Raw genomic sequence first — 23,474 nt, 5'->3', positions numbered from 1 at the left:
AGGTGGCACACCAAACAGATTTCCATACAATTTCACCAGGAAACTTGTAAATAAATCAGGTTCTCTGAAGCGTGCACACCCTGTGCAGTGTAAACACTCAGAGTCTGTTGTGCACAGGATAAGCATATAGGGTCGAGTATAAACACAGGCAGAGATGGATCATGGGAAAGGACTGCTGTGACCATGTCCCTGCAGCGCCCACGGCTTAAAACAGCCTTTATACCTACAGGCACAACTTGACGGAACATTACACACAGACATGCGGTTATGCAATACTCCTACGGGCACAGCAAATCTCCAACACTGCAGCTAAACGACAATGTGGGCAGCATTAAAAAGCCCTCAAAATAACAGGGAGGGAAATTTGGCATTCATAAAGTAGTCTTTAGGGCTTATTTATGCAGTGCACACAATAAAACTTACATAATGGAAATAGGCCTTGTCTGTGTGTGTTTGTTTTGTAAGAGGCCACCCCCGTCCTTCTTCACAGAGCTGTCGCCCTCAGTGAGGGGGGGGGGGGGGTTTCAAGCTTTGAACAGAGCTCAGCGATTGTCAGTCTTACCTTCACAAATGGGAGAGAGCCTGACCTTGGTAGAATTAGCAGAGGCTTCAGACACTGCTGGGGGAGACAGGGATCTTGGGCTGGGTGATGACACCTTGAGGGACAAATGGCAATGTGTTATTCTCCCTTCTCACTCTTTATTTGTGTTTGTCCCCAAACAGGCTTACATTAAGCATTACAGACCTTATGCAGTCCAGACCAAAACATAATATTCTCACGAGGTCTTAGTCGTCAGAACATTACCACAACGCTGAGAGGACATTGTTCACTTTTCGGTTGTGATGTTTGGCACTCACCGTGCTCTGTGGGCTGTCCGGGGGTGAGGAGGAGGACACAGAGAGGGAGCTTATGTCATCAGGTCTGTCCTGTGACAGAGCTGTGAAAGGTGGGACATGGTACATCTGAGGACTGGGCTGGGGTAAGGGAGAAGGGCTGCAACTTGAGAGGACATCCTGCTGGGGAGCTTCAGGGTGGGATTCTGGGATACTGGTGGAGGGCATGTTTGATGGCAGTACGTCTGGATGGCCTGGGTGTGCAAGGATGAATCCTCCCTCCTGCATCAGGGAGTGGCCGTCAGGCTTCATGTAGAAGTCTGGCTGCCCTGCCAGTGCCCCCTGGTGGTAGGGAGACTCCCCAGGCACCGCTTGGTAATTGGGGGCAAAGGCAGATGGATAACTGTGCGGAGGGGTCATGTGGGGTGACAGGGGTGAGTGGAAGCCGGCCAGGGCTGGAATGCTCTGTGCCAAAGGGCTTGGCAGGGTGGTTGCAGGTATGAAAGACTGCGCCATGCTCATGGCCATGGAGAGCACGTTGGCCAAAGAGAAGAGAGGCTGGGTGTGGGGCGGCCACATGCCGGGGTGCTGTGGAGGCGGGGACAGGGGGCTACCATCACTGTTCGGGCTCAACACCTCCCCCTGGTGGCCAGGGGAGACTGGGCTGGAGGAGGAAAAGCTGGGGTTACTGGGGATGCGAGTGAGGGCCGGGTGGGTCAGCACTGGCTTGGCGGACGTCGGATATGGGAAGGGGAAGCTGGTGCCGGCCATGTAAGGGGCTGTCTGGTACTGTGGTAGATGGGTTAGCTGACTGAGGGGCATCATGGGGTCAGGGGTGGAGACTTGTGAGTAAAGCGAGGTGGGATGATGGTAAGGGTGAGGGGACCCTGAAACACAAAGAACAACACTTTGTTAATTATGGATCACCATACATCATGGCTAGAGATTTGCTGAAATAATTCCCCACCATCTCATTATTAAGCCGATCTAAACTTTGATAAGTTTCTTTGTTAAGTTGTTAAGGTAAACAGACACGTCTCTTTATATGACCCCTCAAATTCATTGATTATATAACAGAGTCAGTCAGAACCTGAGAGAGGGGCATCTGTTACGTCTTCACAAGCCGAGTTACATCAATGTGTCCGCAGAAAGGTCTGCTTTCACTCAAAACAACAGCGGCACAAAGGGAATTATGTCACTCTTGCTTTGTTTCACTCACCAAGCCAATTTTGAATTGTCCTGTCATTCCTTTTTCCTACCGCCAAATGACATGAGACATTTAAAACATAAATCCCTCATGAGCAGTGTGAAGACTGGTTTCCATGGCAAACAGAGACTTTTTGTCTTTGCTAACAAATATAACTGCTGTTTACAACAGACCTGAATACGAGGTGATGTCATTACATACTAAATGGGCAATGGCAAGCCTCAGGCAAGGGCTGTTGGGAACATGCTGACGGAGAGGCAGGGCACAATGATATTCAGAGGGTGCGTATTTAAAATGTGTATCTAGTCTCAACTCACAGAAGTATCATAATCTCAGAGTTATTTGACAGCTGTTACTTGATCAGCAGTGGAGAAACAGTCAGAAAGCCAAACGATTGCTCATGCGACATTTCAACAATGGGGCCACTGTCATAACACAACACACCTCCTGTTGGAATAAAAGGCAACTTTCATTTAAATGCCGGATGGAAAGTGTGTTTCAGTAGCAGCCCATAAACATCAGTCACAAACATGTACCCCAAGGTCCCCGCGAAAGACATAATGTTCCACTCAGCAGACAACACCAGCAGTGGTCAGGGGCGGGATATTCTTATGGCCGCTTAAGCGTTGCCCTCTGTGATTTTCTTTCAATTTGCCTTACTGCTTGCGTGTAAGTTTAGAGGAGGATTTCTGGAAATTATTTGGCAAACAGATGCTGTAGAGGGCTGGGGCACTGAGGAGCTCATGCTTCACAGTGACAGCATTCAGACCTGAAAAGGACCCTTCAGGTGAGGTAATTACCCAGGAGGCCCTGCAGCAGGGCAGGCACAGACTCGGGCTTTGAGGTGCCATAAAGGTAGCTGGCACTCTGCTAAGCGCTAAGACAATATTCCTGAGAGGTGAGGGGCAGTGGGCCCAGCATAAGGAGTTTTTTTAACAGACTGCCAAGGACTGCAAACTGCTGCCTTTGTGGCGCCCTCACCACTGGGGAGCCCTAGCTGGGGGCACGAACAGAGGGGAATGGACTGACCCGGAGGTGCACCCACTGTGCCGGAGGTGTTGTGGAAGGACTGAGAGCGCAAGATAGGCCGGCTGGGTGAGGTAACGTCTGCGTCAAAGAAGAAGTCCCCGGCTGGCGCCAGGGGCGAGCCCCGCTTCACCGGACTAGGGCTGGCCATGTCAAAATCTGCCAGGGCACACACAGAGAACCAGTGTCACTTTCAGTAAGAGTGCAGAGATCCACAGACGTCTGAACCCCTGCCAGCATTTGCCAGTGCAGGCAGGTTCATCAGAATTCACTTCAGAAAGAATTCCTAAATCCACTTCCTTTCCTTCAAATGCATACAGTGAAGCTAAAGACAGAGAACACCATTGCTGGGGCGGTGGCTTACACCTCCCCAGTGATGGGAAAAGCTACAGAGACCCACACAGCCCACACTGCATTGTGCTAGGGGGGTCATGCCACTAAACTTCAATCTTTATTTTCCTTACCAGGCAGTGATGAGGAGGAGTGAGTTCGTGCCAGGATATGACTGTGCAGATTGGGCTGGAAGAAAAGACAGCACTAATCAGACACAAGCTCCTCTTTGGTGTGCTTAAGAACTCTTATTCATCATTGTAACATTAATTTCTATTTACATAATTGCTGGAGACAGAATTCAGGCTCAGCTCTGTTTTAATGGCCTAAGGCTTCTTTACTGGTACCTTTCGCACTGAATCCCCCCCTCAAAAAAAAAACAAAATTTGTTAGCCATGGTCCGATGGTACTTTTCATGAAAAGTGATAAAACTAGAGTCATTTCCACATTAGTATAAGTAACAAAAATCACAAAATCACTGTTAACAGTACTCCCTTTAAGTCTAGTTCCTTCATAATCTTTTCTAATCTGTAACTAACTCTACTACTAAATCACCTAAAAAAAGGTAAAGTGCAACTGTTTTCACAAATCATTTTGTGGTGTGCATATTTGTGGTTGCAGATCAACAGCCACAAATGAATAGCGAATGGCTAGGAGACTGACAGTGATTTGGACTGATCTGTTATCCACAAAGGTTCCCTTTCCCTTTGAACAGTGACTCATCAGCAAACCAAATTAAATACACACATGAAGCCACTGGCACCCAGCATCTGTGAGGGGTAGTGGATTAGAAGAAGACAACAGATGTTTGCTTATGCGGTGACTTCAACTGAATTGAACTGAAGAAGTTTTCTCCAGCTTTGGGTACATTCCTAGGCCTCTGACTCGTTTACATCCTGTTGTGGTGCCTGGGAGTAAAGGCACTGCAGGCTACGGCTTGTCTCCAGCACAAAGCGGTATGGGCCAAGCGGTGGGGGCTCGGGGGGTCTCTGGGTAGTGGTGGGGAGCCTGGTTTCAATCAGGCCCTGGGCAAGGGCCAGCAGAGACTTCTACTGGAGCCTGCAGTGATTGCAAAGTGCTGGTAGTTGGGTGAGGACGGGTGGGGGGGTGGGGGTTCGGAGGGTTGGGTCCATGTTTCCAACTCGACATGAAACTACACATTGTTCTGCTTTCTGGTTCCTATTTGTTGACATCTCCGTGACTTTCACTGAAAGGCAAGGGAAGATTGTGTTCTCCACAGTTCTGTGGTTCTTGTCCTGGCAAAGAGACAGTGCCTCAACAGTTCATCTTTGCTAGAACAGTCTGCCTGGGGCACCACTGTCCTATCAGGAAGTCCCATAGGACTGCCTCCAGAGTCTGGAGTTAGAGCGTAATACATGAAGCGGAAAGGAGCAGTCCCCCAAGTGAGTTCTTGGAATTTTATGCCTTACGCAAAACATAACACTGAACACTCCATACATCACTCTCACTCAGTACCCTTACTCCACATTCTATTTACACATATGCTGGCTCTCTCAATATTGCATATCCTCCTGCAGACAAGTATTTCATTGAAAACTTTTTGCCCATTGCATTACATACATTTGCTTATCAGACGTTCCAGAGTTACTTATCAAGCTAACGATTTTTACGTTGTTATCATTTCATATAGCTGGATGTCAACTGAGACAATTCAAGCTTGGTACCTTGACCAAGGGTACAACAGCAGTGGTCCGTCTGAGAGCTTAACTGTCAGTCTTTGGGTTCCAAGCCAATCGCCACAATGATTTCATACTTATTCACAATCACATTAGCACCTGCCTAGTAACTGCAGTGCTGAAGCACCAAAGTGCGGCCTCATGACCTGGCCCTAAGACACCGACATATGCCTTCTGTAACAATCCTCACATTTTAGGAAATGTAGCGGGAAGAGGTTGTATCAGGTAATCGAGATCCCCGTCTACACCTGGGGCCTGCGTTCCGAGGCTTACCAGGTTATCTGCTCCCTCAGGTCTCTACATGCCTTCGCACATGAATATGTTTTCGAGTACAAGAATACTAGAGAGAACTGTAACAGAACCATATGTACTTTCCATCACTGAACTTCCAGAATAACATAAACGTTCACACTGAAATATGACCTGGCATTCTTCCAGTATGAAAAAAAGAAGAGCGCTAAGGCGGGTACTGTAAAGCTCACAACATTGCTCAATTACAGTAATCTAGTGCGTGATATGTAGGCGTGTCCAACATTTGTCTACTGGTGCCACACAATTACATACTGTTTTGTATAAATTGTATTCCCCATTTACAACTGTGACGTGAGAATTAAAGAGAATGGCACACCCTTTAACGTAACAGTGGTACAATGTTTTTCAAGTAGGAAGCCAGGGTTTGTAAAGCTGCTTTTTAATACTCAAGAGATAGGAAACATGTATAAAAACATGTGGCTGCAGTTTTCAACCCTTGGCCATGCATTTAACACATGGAAAAGGGTAGCATTATCTCCACATGTTTGGGAGTCAGATTCCTTTTTTTTGAGTGTATGATCAGCTGCTGGTGCCCAAACTGACCTGGGAGGCGGACAGTGTGCCGGCCCCACTCAGATAAGGCAGATGGGGCCCCCCAGACGTGTTAGCAAAGCCTGGGGGCTCCTTTCTCATCAGAGCCTCAGCCCGCCTGATAATGTCACCCATGCGGTGGATGAAGCCTTCCCGCTCTGAGGGCAGGATGAATTCATTGTGCACCTGGAAAACATGTAGAAATGCACAAAGAGATGGGAAACACAGGAAACATAAGGAGAAGAAGGAGGGGAGAGAGACAGAGGGAAAAAGGGAAAAAGAAGAGTCAGTTACAGTCAGTCCATGAAGAAAACTGTATGCATTTATTTATGTAATGTTTATGTTTTGCTGTACTGAAGACTGTACCTTGTGTCACCACGTTGACATGACTGAATATTCTCATAAAAGACCTGCTTCATTTGAGTATTTATTACATAAATTGTGGCTGTGGTAACTGTGAGTAGATGTTGGCTAGGTGTGGCTAATGGCCCCTGTCAGCATGTTTTAATTCAGCCCATACGCTGCGCTAATAAACCCCAGCAATTACGAGGCTGGGCGCTGCTCTGCCAAAATCCTCCTCACAAACAACAGCGCACTGTATTCCATGGCTGAGGGACAGGAGGCACCGCAGCCCAGGCGAGTTGCCCGAGAACAAAGGTGGCACACAACAGCAGCGCGGTGACAGGAAGTTGTCCCCATCACTCTGCGCTGCCGTTGCATCTAGCCTAGTGGAATTTGTTATGGCAACCTTCAGAAACTCTGAGAGAACAATATTCTTTGTCTGTGGTAAAAAAAAAAAAAACAGACCAAATGCAAATTAACTGTGCTGCTATATTTTCTTTTCTAGAAAACCACAATTCATAATCCCAGGCAATATCTAAGTTATAGTTTCCTGAAGTGAAGTATGAAATCTGTGGTGCAGAGGTTAGGAGCATCTGCCATTAAGAAAAGCTGTTTACAGGACTCATCTGCTCTCAAAGACAACACAACAGCATGTAAATATTATTTATAAACCTGTAAATAGCAATGGCCGCACACAGCTCACAGACGGGAGGAGTGTAGAGGGCTGAGCTCACCATGACTGTGGCAATGTCTTCTGGATTGTCTCCGTCTAGGTCGAACTTGAACGTCACCATCTTGTTGTTGTGCGTCTGCAGCTGACACTCCACCACCCTATCCACTTTATCCGAGAGCTATGGGCAGAGGAGGAGTAGGGTGAGTGCTACAGTAGAATTTTAGCGCTGAGGGAATGGACCATGGGTGTGTGTGTGTGTGTCTGTACATATGGTTGTTTGTATGGACCTCCAGTGTAGGAGCACTGGCTGACCATGACCATAAAATGTCCCAGAGAACAAACAAACAGATATACAACAAGAACAGAGAGGGCACAACTACAAGTCTTCCGCTGTGTGCATAAAATGGAATTGTGATAGTCAGAATCATGGATTTGGCTGGGAGCTAAGATTATTGATGAACTGATAGACAGATTTTGTACCCCTGTGATCCGTAGACGGGAGCGGGCCCTCCTCCTGAACAGCTTTCCAGCAGTCCGTTTGGTGGGAGATTTGACGCTCTTCTCTGATAGTCCCTCATACCCATCACTCAGTCCTGATGTCACATCTGAGGCATAGCTGTTGGTATGAGCCCATTTGTATTAAAACACTGATATAATTCATTCAATAGCATTTTAACTTTCACAAAGGATACATTTGCATTACATTCAAACCAGCTCCTAGATACTAGGATGACCTTTTAATTCCATTTAGAAGGTCAATGTAAGACCAATGTTATACCAATGGAAAACCTAAATTTCATTTCAATAAATATATGTGCATTTGCATCTAATTTGCAAATAAATACACCTTTGATGCTAAAATGTGACGTCAATGCGGCTACTCGGGAAGAGCGAAATGTGTAGCCTAATTGAAATGAGAGGAGGTCACAGATAGCTCGCCTGAGGAGGTACTCTGAGCACTTCCTGTCATTAAAAGCTGAGCTCTCGGGTTCTGTTTTCCTTCACATAGCAACATGAGGGAGACCTTTTACCATTACACATGAAGGAAAGCAATCCAGCAACCATGAAATCGCTCTACTTTCACATACTGTACGCAACATGTGTGGCTCCTTTCAGAAACAATAGACTCTGGAGAGGATGAACCCCAGATGGGAGTTTTTCCCCCCCACAGAGAGCAAAGCCATTCTTTTTCACATGCCAGAGAAAAGAAAACACAACACTGTGGAAATCTGAAGTTAAATATAAACGTGGAAGTTCTGCTGCTGTAAATACATCTAAATGGCTGTAATTCATGTACTCCCTTCAGGGTGGGTGTGCTACATATAGAAGCTGAAAGATTACAGCAAAAGGCTACCTGTCAACAGGGGAGGAGAAGCCACTGGCTGGCCCAGAATGACCACGCTCAGGATTGAGGGATACAGCGATACTCTAGGAATGAAAACAACAAAATCAGCCTCCATGTACACAGCATACTATGTATAAATACTACTAGCAGTAATGACAGTAATTATACTGGTCCTAATAATAATGGTATAATGGCAGCCTATTTGCAAGTGTAAAGCATGCCACCGTCTAACAGAGAATGCTTTTCAACAACATGGTAATTACTGACAGCTGCAAACAAACAAAATGGGACACAATTAAAGTAAGATGGAGGAGTGATGATAAACTTAGGAATGCCAAATGATAAGCAACTGCATGTGATGTGCAGAGCTGTTCGATACTGGGGCCAGTATCCACATACGTCTTTCTTCTCTGACGCTCTCACCTGACCTCCTCCATAAACAGGCTCAGACTCACCGAGGGGAACCGGAGGGCTGGGATTGGAGGAGCATGAATGGGAGGGATCTCTGTGGGTAGGGCTGGGGTGCATGGGGCATGGCTGGCTGCGGGGGAAAGCCCCTCCATGGGGTCCTGCAGGCCAGAGGAACTCAAATAGCCGTCCGTCTCGCAGTCAGCTGTCAAAACAACACAAGCAAGGGGCTGTTAGCACATGGCGCTGGCCTGGCGGGCTGACACAACGAGCAGAGAAACGACCGCAAGTACTTCGGCCCAGATTAGCACCACTCCAGGGTAACCACAACAAACGCTTTGGAATTCAGATGGGAAAACACAAACAGAACTAAATGGGATTAAGCTAAATTAAAGGGAGCTATATCGCCATGGTGTTTTGAAGCTGGACTGATGCCAAACCTGCACATTTTCTGTTATCAAGAAGTGGCACTGCTGTTCATCTAAAACATATACACACACACACACAGTTAAAGACACAGTTAAACAGTTAAAGCACACCACGGGGACTGACTGAATCATTCACTTAATCTTCAGGTTCAAATTTCACCCTGCCACATTCACTTCCAGGGGCCTTATCCAACTGTACGGACTACCCGCTGTGTGCCAACTGACACGAAAGTTCAGAGAAGGACGGTGGACAGTTTGTTCCTTGGATTGGGTAACCTCTGTGCAACTCCCTTTCCATGTTTCTAGTTGCAATGTGATGACTGAGAACGACAGGCATCTTGAGTGACGCCATCAAGGATGAAAATTCTCGATGATAATGGCAGTGATAATAACTGACATGCACATCACTATATGTCTCGTCTCCAGTGCTGTGCTTACATGTGGCGGAGGAGCAGCTGGTGTGGCGGATGTGATAGTGCTGGTGCTGGTCTGCCTCCGGCTCCTCGGGCTCAGCTGGGAAGCTGGCGTTGATGCCGGAGTCCACCGAGCCGTTAGCGGGAGATGCGCCAGGGCAGGAGGAAGTGACAGCAGGCGGTGACTGGGCAGGGGTAGAGCTCTCGGAGGTCTGGCTCTGCAGCCCCGGAGAGGGAGGCTCTGCCTCTGGCTCCTCCTCGATCACCTCCTCCTGCTTCTTTTTCTTCAGCTCCTCTGCCTGACGTCTCTGCTTCTCACGCTGGCGCTTGATGGCCGCCACCCGGTCACGGATCGCCTTCGCCACTAGCTTGTAGTCTGCCTCACATACAAAGCCCAGCACCACCTGGGAGAAGACATGAAGAGGAAAAACAACATGTTGCACCCCGCCCACAGAGTCAGGACACTCTTACGTCCACTAAAGCTAAATGTCTCTAACTACACACACATATACTACTGTATATGTATCATACAAATATAGATGTGAGCTATTGGTTGTATGCCTTCATCTAGTTTTATGTTAGTTCCTCTAGCCTGACTTCAGCTGTATCTACTGCAGCTATATCCATCCACCCCACTGGAGCATGACAGAAAAGGACAGGTCCATGTTGCAGAAAGTTTTCAGCAGGATGAAAAATAAATCCCTACAAACCTTTAAAGAAAACATCACAGAAGCTTCTGCTGTGGTTAAATTTAATGCAGATCCTCAAAAATGTTTCTTTTTCTATTCTGTGTATTCAAGACAGCTTGTACATAAAAATGTTACTACCAGTCTGTTGTTTATCAATGAGACATGCTATTTGTTCACCGCCTCTGATGAAATAATATAATCATCCAATTGTATTTGCAACAAAAGCTAGCTAATACAATGCAGACAATGCTGTGTCTTATGTGTTACCACACTCTAAACATTGCCTGGGTGCCTCATACAGCAGTCGATTGATTAACTATCACTAAATGAAGGAAACTTGAACGTCTTTAAAAAATGCTGAAAAAGAATTGCACTAAATGTACAGAATCAGATAAGGTGTCACATCTAAAAAAGCGTAACATTTCAACACCCACTTCCATCGGTGCTGTACAATGCACATAATGATAATATTGATTTACGCTTCAAAATACATTTTCCTGACAACAGGATGTCTGCGCAGCAAGATACCATATTTCCCTAAGATCTAGGAAAAAGACAAATGAAATTAAAACTGCCTTAATTCAAATTCGAACATGCTATCTTAATACAAAAATGGTCAGCATAGTTGTGATGCAGGTGACAGAGGCAGGAACAGAAACAAGGCTTTCTTTGAGTGGCTAAAAGAAGGTTGCACATCTCAATATCATTAGGTCAAATTCCACCAACATAAGAAAGTTCGCAGTCTGTTTTCCTTAACCCCCCACCGCCCCCACCAAACTCCAAAACATGCAGGTAACAAAGAGGAACTTAACTAGATGGCCGGATATTAAATTTGCACTCACTGAAAAGAAATGAGGGAAAATTGAGAGGGGAAACATTATGGGACTCTTCTCATTAAAAGTGACCTTCACATGGACAGGAGGACATGTGGGCTGTTTCATAATAAGCCTGGGTGCCATTATATTATTAAACGCATGACCTCCTGTTCCTCCTAAACCCAGAGCAATGTTCTCACATTTCCCGAGGTGATGAGTGCACAATTACATTACATTACATTATGTGCCTTTAGCAGACACTCTTATCCAGAGCGACTTCCAGCACAATGGAACATAGGTGTATCCATTCGATTTAAACAAGCAACAGTGTCAGACGAGGCTAGCAACAATCCCAGACCAGTGAGTGTGAGCATAATATTATTCAAGCCCTACCAAAATGAGCCACAACCTTAACATTGTGTCTGGGCAAGATGGCCTCACATCACAGCCTGCTCACCCACAAATATCCACGGTTTCAGGGGATAGTGGCCTTTGAGCACTGACGCTTCCATTGATAAAGTTTATATTGTTCAGGATATAGATGTTACAAAAGTACGTCACTTATAATGTTGATGTTCAAAATGGTGATTGGTCAATGTAACATTGAAAATTGCCCACTTTATCAAGACATTTTGGTTTCGTAAGTAAAGAGAGTAATTTAGAATTGTGGCATTCTGGCTATATAAGATGGAAAGCAGTGAGTACATTATTCAGCTTAATCATAATGTGGACTTGCCTGCTGTTTCTCATTTCAGGGCTTCTGCTCTGAATGTTCTCTGTGGTTAACAAAGCTGGGGTGAATGTATTCCACCCAAGGGGCATTCAGCATTTTAGGCCCAATATGAACTATACTGCAACTCATGAAACAATTCCTCTTTCACTCAAGGAACTGCAGAATCCTTAAAACAATCCATTTTTGTTGTTTACCTTTTTTTAATAGATCTTTTTGAATATTTATCCTATCAATGTCCACTCTCTTTCTTCAACCCTACACACAATGTTCTGTCACAAATAAAACTAAGCCTATCGCTGAGGGTACATACTTTGTGGTATACTGTATCAACATGTGTCTGACTATTTCCGAATATTTAGTGTTCTTAAATGCTCAGTGTCAATCCTTGCCTGAAAGCTCCACAGTTCTGAGGATTTACAGCTTTCTTTAAATGGTTAACTTTCAGAGTTGGTAAATAGAGGCTTAATGTGGCAAATAATTAAGTACCCGAGGTGGGAAGGCTTGGCTCACGCTGGATACTACAGCAAGAGTGCCTCCATCTCTGATCTTCGAGGGCTTTAAAGTCCTAATCCAAGATGGTGGGTGTACCAATGCGTACCATTTCCTGAGCCACTTCCTCGGGAATGTCCTTATAGAGCTCAAACAGGAACTCGATGGCATTGTTGTCCTTGTATTTCCCATGCAGCTTCTTGGTGTCGTCCATGCGGAGCCACAGCTTGAGGCCCGGCTTCACCATGTCGTCCTCCTCGGCCAACTCCACGTGTACCCCATTGTGCTCCTGGAAGAAGGTGTGCTCCAACAGGTCCTGGATGGTGTACCTGCACAACAGACACAAGAGAGCCTTTACACACCACTCGCTGTGGTTTTCCTGTGTTTGAGGCCAGACAAACCCTGTGTCAACAAGGTTTTCTCAATGTCCTTCTGGAGAAGTAGCGATGTTTGTGTGTTGCTACCTTGCTACCAAAACATCATGGCAGTGTTATGTGTGTTGGCTGGGAATCCTGCGTGTGTTGCCCAACCCGTGAGGTAGCTGGGGTGGGGTTGTGTTGGCCATTACCTAAACTTAGAATGTTAACATTCATTAAAGACATTTGAAAGCATTCAGGTTCAGTTTTATTTGTAAATGTACATAAAACTTTTCTAAATCATTGTCAAGCATAACACAGGATTGTTTATCAGATATTTGTTTGTTATTTTTGCAAAAAGAAAAAAGGGACAGTTTCAATGTTTGGATAAGTGGCTGGGTCAAAGTTTTGCCTTGATCTGAGCCTCTGGCCTGCACAAATACTTGATTTATTTTGACAGATGTCAATTACTCAAGACACAGCTGACCAGCAGGTTACTATTTCTAGAAATACAAACATGACTGGTTCAGTTTCTATTCTGTTGATGAACCTGAACATTAAATCTGTATTCACATTACCAATAAAAGCCTAAAAATATCATCTGCTAAACAAGATTGTAATTGAACACTGAAAGATGGCTTGAATGGGAGAAAAGTGTCTCAGTTACCTTTCGTCTTTATTCATGCGAATGCATCCCTCAATAATCTCTTTCAGCTCAGGGACTTTTACTTTGAAGAAGCTGTCAGGCTTCATTCCCTGTGAACAGGAGCAAAAGGAAATATTTAAATGCCACCAGCATTTGAAGAGCAGGGAATGAAAGAGCAGGGAATGAAATCAATTTCCTAAGAAATTAAGCACTTAAAAGACAGTGGAAATGCTGTTATATTAAGGGTTAATGAAGGTGACAAAAGCAATACTTTCAGGCTAATGTATCCTGCCTCTTGGCTCCCCATATACAGCAGTGCCTGCAGGAACTGGCCATGCCGGGAGGAATTAACGTAGCTTTGGAGCGAGCTAACACCTGTAAGCCCAAAGCACACTCCTGGTAAAGTAGTTTAAGCCACATGGGTGGGAGTGAGCGGATTAGAGGACATAAGTCTGAGGGAGACCACAGCTACAGGGCAGAAGTTCTGCCTGCTGAGTCCTGGTGGTGGTACTGCACAAAGCTGTTTCAGCACGCAGACATTGCCCCTAATCTGTTGAGAACACCAGTGATCAGTAACAGCAACAGGAATATGTAAAGAACACACACATGTAGAGCAAATCGTGCAGATTCATGTATTTGTACACACAATTACAGCACTGAACAAACGGATTTGTGTTTGCTGCAGAAGGTTATGGTGTTGGGTGAACGGTAGGATGAAGAGGGGTGATAATATTCTGGGGGCCATATTCTGTCTGCTCAAGAAGTATGCTCACACAGCTTTAAGCATCCTCAAGAGGGAAATCAGGGCTTTCAGCTACTGGATTGTGTGTACGTACAGCATGCTGCATGGTCTGATGCAGGTTCTGGTGACCTGAGAAAACGGGTTCCTGACTGAATTAAGACCAGCTAGGGAGCGCTGTGAAGAGCGCCATGTTCCCTGTCTCCTGTGTCCCCGTGTGTGCTGCTCAAACAGTGTCCCTCATCATTGCTCTCTATTGACACCAAAACAGTCGTCTTCAGCCACTGTGATGTGACTGCTGCCCCTGTTGCAGAGGAGCCTCAAAGGCTAAATTACGTCAGCAGCCACCAGCCTGCATGATACTGTGGCGTCCGCTGCCACTGGGGTGTCATCAGAGAGACGACAGGAGGGAGCATGAAGAGCACGGGCGGGGAAGGAGGCATAACATTGAGCGCAACTGAAGGAGAGGGAGAGGAGAGGAAAACAAAATTCACGGAACATGAAGGCCTACCAATGGCAACATTACGAGAGAAATGTGGTGTCGTTGACTGTCTTCACTGCCATGTGAAGAATGGAGTCAGGTTCAGTTTGAAAAGAAACATTTCAGCGCTGATATGAAAGTGTTGACTGAAGTGATGTAGAATTCTGGAAGTGCTCTGTGGAAAAATGAGGTAACTGCTTTTGCAAGATTTACTAAAGAGGGAAATAAAAATGAAAAATAATCATACTGACTGCCTTTTCAATGTGGATATGAAACCCACTCCAAAACCACAGTTTTACTGAGTGCTGGTAGTGGATAAGTTGGCAGGCTGAACATTTCAGCATAGGATCTTGGCTTTGCTTTCAGTTATAAATTGACTTATTAAAGGCTTAAACTACTATTGCATAATGCTCTAACGGGATAACTTAAAGTGTTAAACTTCTTATTACTGCTTCAAGACAGTAAACACCATATAGTGAAATGTACAGACCAGACAAGTAAGACTAACATAACATTATCCCAACATGACCCCTTTTCTCAGAAAGCAGTTTAAATGATAATGCAGCTTTGCTTCCAAAAGCAAACCTCCTTAGCTCAATATGTTGCATCCACTCTGTTAGGTACAGCTCCCATTAACACCCATGCTAAAAGAAACAGTGACTGGCACATGCAAAGTACACAAAAGTTAAACCCCATGCCATTCATAGCACATGGTAGAAAACAGTTATCAGCCACATAAGAAAACAAAGTCTTGGCTTTCAAAGGGATGGCTTGTAAGGAGGTAAATAGTTTCAAGTGGATCCAGAACCTTCTGTTGAGTGGTTTCCCCAACACACTAACTGTCTCCAAGAGGATCTTCAGGTAGAAAGCCCCTTTTTGTTGATCTTGGTTTCAGTCAGACAGATAGCCCTAGTTCCACACATTGTAACATTGTGTGGACTAACCATAATCTGATACTTTCACCACGAAACACAAAGGCATGCACTCCTGTCTAAGGCAGATGGGAGGGAAAGAGATAGACCAGAGGGAGAGGCAGCATAGATGACAGACATCATAATCACAGTGCTCTCCCCTGCTAATACTTTTTTTACACAAACATTTATAAGGATAATGGTGTTTTTCTTCTCCTGCAGACAAAACTGCTTAATTGTACTGTTGCTCTGTCACAAAATAGACAGTTCTTGTCATCATCACGGCACTAGCAAGCAATCCATAAAAAACAAGAGCGAAATGATAGTGTTTCAGTTATTTTATAGACCTCTGTGAGTGGGGTAAACAAATCCAGATTTTTATGAGGAACACAGCAGAACTGAAGTGCAAATATTTTGTATTAACAGACTGTGTTAGGCTTACTTGGAAACAGCAGCAGGCTGCATTTCTAACCATGGCTAAATTCCATGATACCATTAGAGTTCCCCTGATTGCATAAATACACTCAAACTACTTCTAATGAAAGAACAAAGACGTATTTTCTTTGCAGCCCCAAATGTTTGGCTATTATGGCTTCAGATGAATCAGTACCTTGAAACAATACACAAGTGTAATGGTATTCAAAACATACTGTATCTGTGAGACTGCAGTGAACAACGGTCATTGAAACAAACTTGCGTCCCCCAGACTACAGCACATCACAAAAGACGTATTATTTAACTAAATTTAATCATAACACTCCAGGGCGGCTCATGTAATGTACCTGAGTAATTATTCAAGAGCTCTCTGCATTATGCAGTGTTAAACAACAAGCAGGGATACGCAGGAGTCTACGTGCAACTCATTTTGCTGGTCTGAATGTCTTTGCTAAGGATATTTCTCTAACGGAGGTGCAGAAATAATAAAAGAAAGCTGCAATCCTTTAGACACATGCTCTCATCATTATATTACTAAGCTCTGTGAGTGGGTAGATGAATTAAAAGTGGGGTGCTGAACCGCAATACGCCCACAGTTGTGACTTGCTAAATATGGCCCTGCAGTGGGTGGAGCTACAGACCAGGGGCTGTTATTCCAGCCGGTTCCTAGTCTTGGTTTCAGGAGAATCCCCCCCCCCCCCCATTCCCCATCCCCCGCAGCTCAGCAATGCATTTGTCTCAGCATTCTTATATAGCAGGGGAAGGAGGTATTGGAAGTATCACTCCAGATAGCTATACAGTGAATGGGAGGGACAGGGTTTAGTCATGGGCCTGTTTAACTGATTTATTCCTTTACATTATCGCCTTACGACCCTTAGGGCCTATGGCTCAGAGTTGGGAATCCAAACAAAGATCATAACACTGAACACCAGTCCTGACCATTCCATAAAAAACAGCTCTATCAGGTGCCTTTTTGGAGTAATGGCAACTGAAGGATGAACAGCAATCTAAACAGCAAAAACACATATAAGAAAGAGAAAAAAACACTTCCTGACAGCAGGGATTTAACAGAGCTGTTGGCTATGCAACGAGACAGCGAGACAGTTTGGAACAATATACAGTAACGACACACTTTTCTTGAAAGACTTGAAAGTCACAGGGTGCAGTGGAAGTTTGTGAAACAAAATCATACAAGCTCGAGCACCGTATATATCATGGCAGTATATACGGTGTACGATATTATCCACTTACAAGTTCATTTAAAGGGTGCTAAGGAGAAAGAATAAAAAACATTTGCTGCTATGGAAACCACACATGTCTTCTGAAGTAGGTTTTGTAAGCACGTCAAGGTTAAAAGGAATTCCAATTCTGAGAAGCAACACTTAAGAAGTTCTCGAACAAATGGCGCCTCTACAACTTACTGCTGCAATGACCTTTCTTTGATAATCATTAAGAGTGCCTCTAGGGTGTATTCACAGGACTCAAAAGGGGCATTAAAGCAAAATATGTTTATAATGTGCCTGTTTTACTACCCTGCTGCCAGCAGCAAAGGGCTGAACAGACAAGAGGTTTACTTACCAATGTTCATAACAGCCTAATGTGGGTCAGCAGCAGCCTGAAATTCCTCTCCTTTCAAAAACACAGATAACGGGGCTGCACAGATCATCCTTCACTCCACAATCAAAACAAGGTCAGATTGACACCTGTTATGCACTGGTCTAACGCCCTGATTATAACATTCATCTTAACTCGGGGATGAAAAAAAAGGGGGAAATGAAGACCTGTATGTCATTGGTTAAGCTCACTGTGATAAATCATTCAGTGTGGATGTGGTTTCTTCACCCACCCAAAGGTTTCAAGGACAAAGTAACTTTTGTGGTATCTGTTTGTTCTTTCATACAAAACAAAATGACCACATTTCCTACTGTGTTCTAAAAGCATTTATTTTGAACCGACTACAGTTAATGCTTCAAACCCACAAAGTACTTGAAATAAACAATGTCCTTAAACGGGTTACATTGGAAAGAGTTTTACAAGTGTTTTAACAGATACGATCTCAGGCTCATTACTCCCTGCCAAACTTGATCTTATCTATCTTCCATGTAACTGTACTATAGATTCTGTCACTTCCATGAACACTGTGTCTTTTAATAGACACAGTTAATTTATTTTCCCTGCGCTATCTTTGTATCGTGGCATCTTCACCTAGCTGGGCCATTATGTTTGCTGGGATGCCAGAAAATCTTTCCTTTGCTTCCATCTCCGTGGACCCTTCAACTTGTGGTCCTTATCTCACCTCCACACAAAGTATTCATTTGTTTATGAGTCTTTCAAATGAAATTCTCATTTCCTTTTTAATTTCTATAGACTAAGGTACAAACTTCCTTATCTGTGTTATTAAATTAAGTTATAGACTGTCTCATTTTGCGGCTTCATTCCCCCTTTCACTTTTGATGAGCAAGGGTGGAGGACACACATTATTCTAGAAATACCCTCGTAAATAAGATATAAGGACAGTAGAAAAAAATGCAGGAAGACTGAAGAAGAGAGGAACTCATCTGATCACAAGCCCTTGAATTCTAATTTTACGCCAGAGTGAATTACTAACATGCCCAAAGGAAAAACAAAAATGAAAGGACTCTCTGCACCCGTGGACCAAATTTTCAAAAAGTTCTAGCTCGCAAGTCACAATGTGCAATGTTACACTCAAACCTGATGATCATGGCAAAAGTATTATTTAAATTCTTTGCACACTTTTTAAAATTAATAATTATAAATTGAGGGGAAAATACAAAACATATTTTAAGACAGTCACTTAAAAACATGCAACTACAACAGTGTCTGCTGGAGGTCGAAGAATCAACAATGTGTTTCTGATCGCAATGCTTCCCCACCACCCTCAAACATTACCACAAATATATGCTTCCTAGCTTTTTTCCATCGGCTTTCTCCTGGTCTGGTGACCATGTTGTCTAGGTTCTTGTCTGTGCTCTATTGTTATGCATGTGAAATGGTATATACACTGTGAAAGGTGCATGAAACTGTACTACACTGCAAACTAAAGAAACAGTAATGGCTGTTATTCTCACTTGAAAGCATAGTTGAATCATTCCACTGCAAAATGTTTGAATGATGAACAACATCTTTGATCTGATATTGAACTATATATATGTATATACTAGATGTATCTTACCACTACCAAACCATGTTATTGCCACAGTCACCACAGCTGTCTGCATATGAAATGCTCCCTTGATGGAAGACTACCATTTGTCCCTGATAGTATTTGTTTTCAGGAACCGTGGCAATAGTGCTCTCATTTTATGGCTTTTGCAGCTACAGTGTTTTTTGTTTAGGTTTCAGATTTCCCCTAAAAAAAGGGATCAGACATTGTTTGTGCAGCTTAGAGATGTCATTTAGAAAATGTGTATCACCATAACCTAAGCATGCCCACATTTTAATCATCTTCCTCTAGTCCCCAACCCTGCTCCTAAAGGCAGCTCTTAGCTGTGTGCTTATTCTCGCTGCCACATTACCTTCCCTCAGTTATACTTCTTTGAAAATCCTGGCCCTTTTAGAATAATTTGATGGACATAATTACTTTAACAAGGCTTTAAACCAAATCTAACTGAACTCAAGGGGACTTTTTCAGGGAAATGCAAATGTGGGCAAGGCTTTGAAATTAGTTTTACATTTTAAACAGATCACTAACCAGTGATCACGCAAGCTGCAGTTCTATAGGACAGAACTCTATTCGTTCTGGCCTTGTTAAATTGCAGCAACTGGCTGCAGGCCTAAATGAGGGTTGGAAATTAAAGATAATTACAAAGTAATTTGGAAGGGCATTTTCCAAATGCAATTACAGCTCTGAAAAGACAAACTCTTCTTTGCCTTCCTGTAAACAAATGTCCATCTGAAGAGATCTGTAGAATTTTCAGCTTTACGTTTACGGCCTTGTAAATGTTCTCCTAGAGGTTCATGTAAGAATGGAAAGGGTTAGGGAAGAAGATAACAGTGTGGTTGCTTTCGAGAGACTCAAATCCTCACAATACTCTCTTCAGAGAGAGGATCTAATCAGTAACACATCAGTTATGCTAAATCAATGAGCTGCAGTGAAACAGAGCTTAAGTAAATGGCACTGAAAACTGAATTCTTCACATGTTGAAGAGAAACAAGCTGCCTGTTGCTTGCTGCCTGAAGCAAATGCGATGCTCTGGTATATTAGCCTCACTCACATACATGTGTAAAAAAAATCCAATGTCCTATCTTGGGAAGTACATTTGGGCATCTGAGACGACACTGTAACTCACATGAAATTCCATGGCTGCCAGGTGTGACATAAAACTTACATTCAAGCTTTAACCTTCAGCTGGGAAGTTCTGCATAGCACTATGTCATACTTAGTTGGTGCACTTCTGGGCACGGTGTCTGTATCCTCAATCAAGAGGTGGCTGTTTGTTTGAAACCTACATTTAATTATTAAGAAATTAAAGAAACTATCACTACAATCTCTGACCACTAATAATAATAACAATAATTTTCTATTCATCTATCACTATTTACTTGCTTGAGGCTGAATGGTGACAGAATGGCGCTGTAGATTTTTTGATGGAGTCATCAGAACATGCAATGGTGAACAGCAACCCGTCATGGTCATTTACATGAAGCCCACATCACAAGCACCACTCACACTGGTGACTTTGCGGTAGATCTGAGCAGCGTTTTGGCACTCGGAGTAGGGGTACTCAGACGTGGTCATCTCAAGGATGCACATCCCAAAGGCATAGACATCCACCGCCTCGTCGTACTTCTCCTCATACATCTCCGGGGCCATGAACTCTGGGGTCCCTGCCATGACACAGACAGCAGCAGCTTAAGACAATGACTGCTCCCTCAGACCAGTTTCCTCTACTGGCACCTCATACGATGCACTGTAAAGATACGGAGAGCTCAAGCAGCTGAATCCGCGGAGGAATCACTTGCACATGCTGCAGGGGCATAAACGAATAAGAACATCATGCAATGTCAGAGACATATGAACAATGAGCGGTATTACTGTTGAGGGCTGTGCTTTGCTAACTCCACCAGCTTGTAAACAGTGCATATCTGTGCCTGAGATGTAAAGGCTGAGGGGATCGATGATGTCAGGGTAGAGGAGGACTCACAGAGAACCACAGTAACACATGACCACAATCTGAACAAGTAATAGATATCACATGTGTGGCATGCGGTGTAATAGTTTGAGCGCTGGACTGAAGGCCTGATGGTCATGCATTTCAATCGTGCGTGAGATACTGCGGCTGTTCCCTTGAGCAGGGTTATTTACCTCTGGTAATACTCAGATGTATAAATGGCTTTCCAATGCATATTATGCAAAACTGCAAATGTTGTAAGTCATCCTTGGATAAGAGAATCTGCTAAGACAATCAGTCATTAAAAATGTAGCTCTGAGATTCCTGGTAAATGTAAATCCATGTGGTATTTTGTGAGCTCTTGTGGGGTATACATATGACAGGAATATCAATGAGAAGATCCTGGCAGGTGTGTTTTGGAACACACTTTTTTAAAGGTGTGAATATATGTAATGCCTACACTATATGAAATTGGTTGCAAAAATAATTATTTACTTCAAGATAACAATTAAATTTTTGATATAGAGGGAATATCATCCTATTAGACCAATGAAAGCCCATGTCACTATATTACAGCCATTGCTAATGGACCTATGACAGAACCTTGATGGACCCCTACTGGAATGCACATGATACTCACCAATGACACTCTTGGCAAAGGAGGCACTCTTAAGGGTGGCCAGGCCTAGGTCCCCAATCTTTACAGAGCCAGTGGGGCCGGTGATGAAGATGTTGTCACACTTGAGGTCGCGGTGGATGATGGGAGGGGTGCGCGTGTGCAGGAAGTGCAGGCCCTTCAGGATCTGGCGGCTCCAGCGCTGCAGCAGCTTCAGCTTCATCTCTTTGAACCTCTTCAAGTACCTGCAGGAGAGAGAGGCCTGAGCTAACGGCCAGGGTACCAAAGCGTACCACTCTCCATCTATCTCACAGCATAACAAAGCAGTGTTGCTCATCACAGAGTTAAGAAGATTCTGTAGCAGTATCTTGGCTATCTCTAAATCAGCAACATCAAATACATTTTGTTTATGTGCTTTACTACCATATCATAAACCTAATATTGGTATTACTGGCTGTGAGGTACTAGTATTGAGGAGTTCTTAGTTGAGGGTACTCTGCTTTGCAAACTGCACCCTGGTGACAAACTGTTTAAGATAGTTTAAAATAGCTCTGAGGGTGTCCCTACAGAAAAATAAAACCTAGACAAACTGATTGAATGTGTCATGCATTCATAAATCAGGCTTGTGAGGACCACTGACATGATGTATGCTTGGTATGTTGAGCTAAACATTTTCCATGGGGTTCATTTTCAGATATGTTTTTCAGGAAACCTCAAATTAATTTGTAGATACACATGTCAAACTGTAAGTTCAAGACATACTACTGACCATTTTTTTCAGAGCAACAGCCATAAGTGCTCTTTAGAGTAAAAAGCTCCCCCAGGCTCCCGCCTCCCAGCTTTATCGTGTATGTAAGGAACAGGGGGCAAGAGGACTTACGTCTTTAGGGTGCCAGAGGTCATGAGCTCAGTGACTAGGATGATGCACTTGTGGCCCTTCACAGTGGACTTCCAGGAGTCATAGAAGCGCACGATGTTTGGGTGCTGCAGGCCTTTGAGCATTTCCACCTCCTCACTGAAGCGTTGCCTCTCCACCTTCGTCAGCTTCCGTGTCTGGGGTGAAGAAGAGGAGGGATTATAGGCCACATCAATCACACATCACCACAAACAGCCAACAGTTGTACCCTTCTACTAAATGAGAATCAATCACAGACACTTAGAAATGATCTCATAAGGTCTAGCACCACAGCCAACACGGTGCAGTATATCTTATTAAACTCAACAAGCATCAATAATGAAAGTGTGCTTCTTTTTTCTATATATATATAGAGATATATTGCTGATGGAAAACAGGACAAAAAATTAAGCATATGTTTTTGGAGTTGGTTAAGAAAAAATTGTGATGAAATCTGCATTGCAACTGCATTGCTTCAGTATACCAGAAAGCACAAACCCAGCTGTTCTTGTGATGCATTTATCATGAAAGACACTATTTAGTTACTATTTATGTAGGTCTGGATAAAAGAGTCCTGTCTGCAGTGCATAGGAAGCCAGTGGGAAAACTGCCAGGAGGCCTATATATTCCACTGTGACTGTTTTGGGAAACAGGAGTAACTGTGTTTGTGTTTACAACTGATTGACTGGCACACTCAGCAATGGGCCCCATCAACATAGGAGATCTGTCTCCCACCTCCCAGCTGAATGAGGGAAAAAGTACCACTCACTTAAACATCCACAAGTTATGCAATGTCAATTAGTCTGTTCAATCAGCACAAACATACCCCTCGTTTTTCCACCCCAGAACACAGAGACTCTTTACCAGGGGTCCCAATCGCATGAATGGAAGTATATTCTCTCATACCATCTACAGCACGTTACTAAGATACAAACACCAACATACATACACCAATCCTTCAAAACCAAGCTGCGCTTCCACGACTTGTGTT

The 23,474-nt window shown here is 43.9% G+C and overlaps 1 protein-coding gene across 1 annotated transcript in view; it reads right to left on the bottom strand.

Moving 5' to 3' along the window:
- The window catches only part of wnk4a (WNK lysine deficient protein kinase 4a), a 47,399-nt gene that overhangs the window by 3,319 nt on the left and 20,606 nt on the right, over positions 1–23,474 (bottom strand). The window contains exons 2-16 of the mRNA XM_036541444.1: positions 22,469–22,641; positions 21,613–21,833; positions 20,531–20,688; positions 13,296–13,384; positions 12,382–12,601; positions 9,572–9,950; positions 8,753–8,910; positions 8,307–8,380; positions 7,433–7,568; positions 7,014–7,130; positions 5,950–6,123; positions 3,532–3,586; positions 3,071–3,226; positions 859–1,721; positions 563–656 (exon numbers count right to left, since the gene is read on the bottom strand). Coding sequence (XP_036397337.1) covers positions 563–656; positions 859–1,721; positions 3,071–3,226; positions 3,532–3,586; positions 5,950–6,123; positions 7,014–7,130; positions 7,433–7,568; positions 8,307–8,380; positions 8,753–8,910; positions 9,572–9,950; positions 12,382–12,601; positions 13,296–13,384; positions 20,531–20,688; positions 21,613–21,833; positions 22,469–22,641 — 3,067 coding nt within the window. The remainder of the gene's footprint in view (positions 1–562; positions 657–858; positions 1,722–3,070; positions 3,227–3,531; positions 3,587–5,949; positions 6,124–7,013; positions 7,131–7,432; positions 7,569–8,306; positions 8,381–8,752; positions 8,911–9,571; positions 9,951–12,381; positions 12,602–13,295; positions 13,385–20,530; positions 20,689–21,612; positions 21,834–22,468; positions 22,642–23,474) is intronic.

This window comes from Megalops cyprinoides, chromosome 1, assembly GCF_013368585.1.
Source record: "Megalops cyprinoides isolate fMegCyp1 chromosome 1, fMegCyp1.pri, whole genome shotgun sequence".
Classification (NCBI taxonomy): Eukaryota; Metazoa; Chordata; class Actinopteri; order Elopiformes; family Megalopidae; genus Megalops; species Megalops cyprinoides.
The sequence above is the reverse complement of the archived record's forward strand: the minus strand, read 5'-3'. Positions and strand labels throughout refer to the sequence as shown.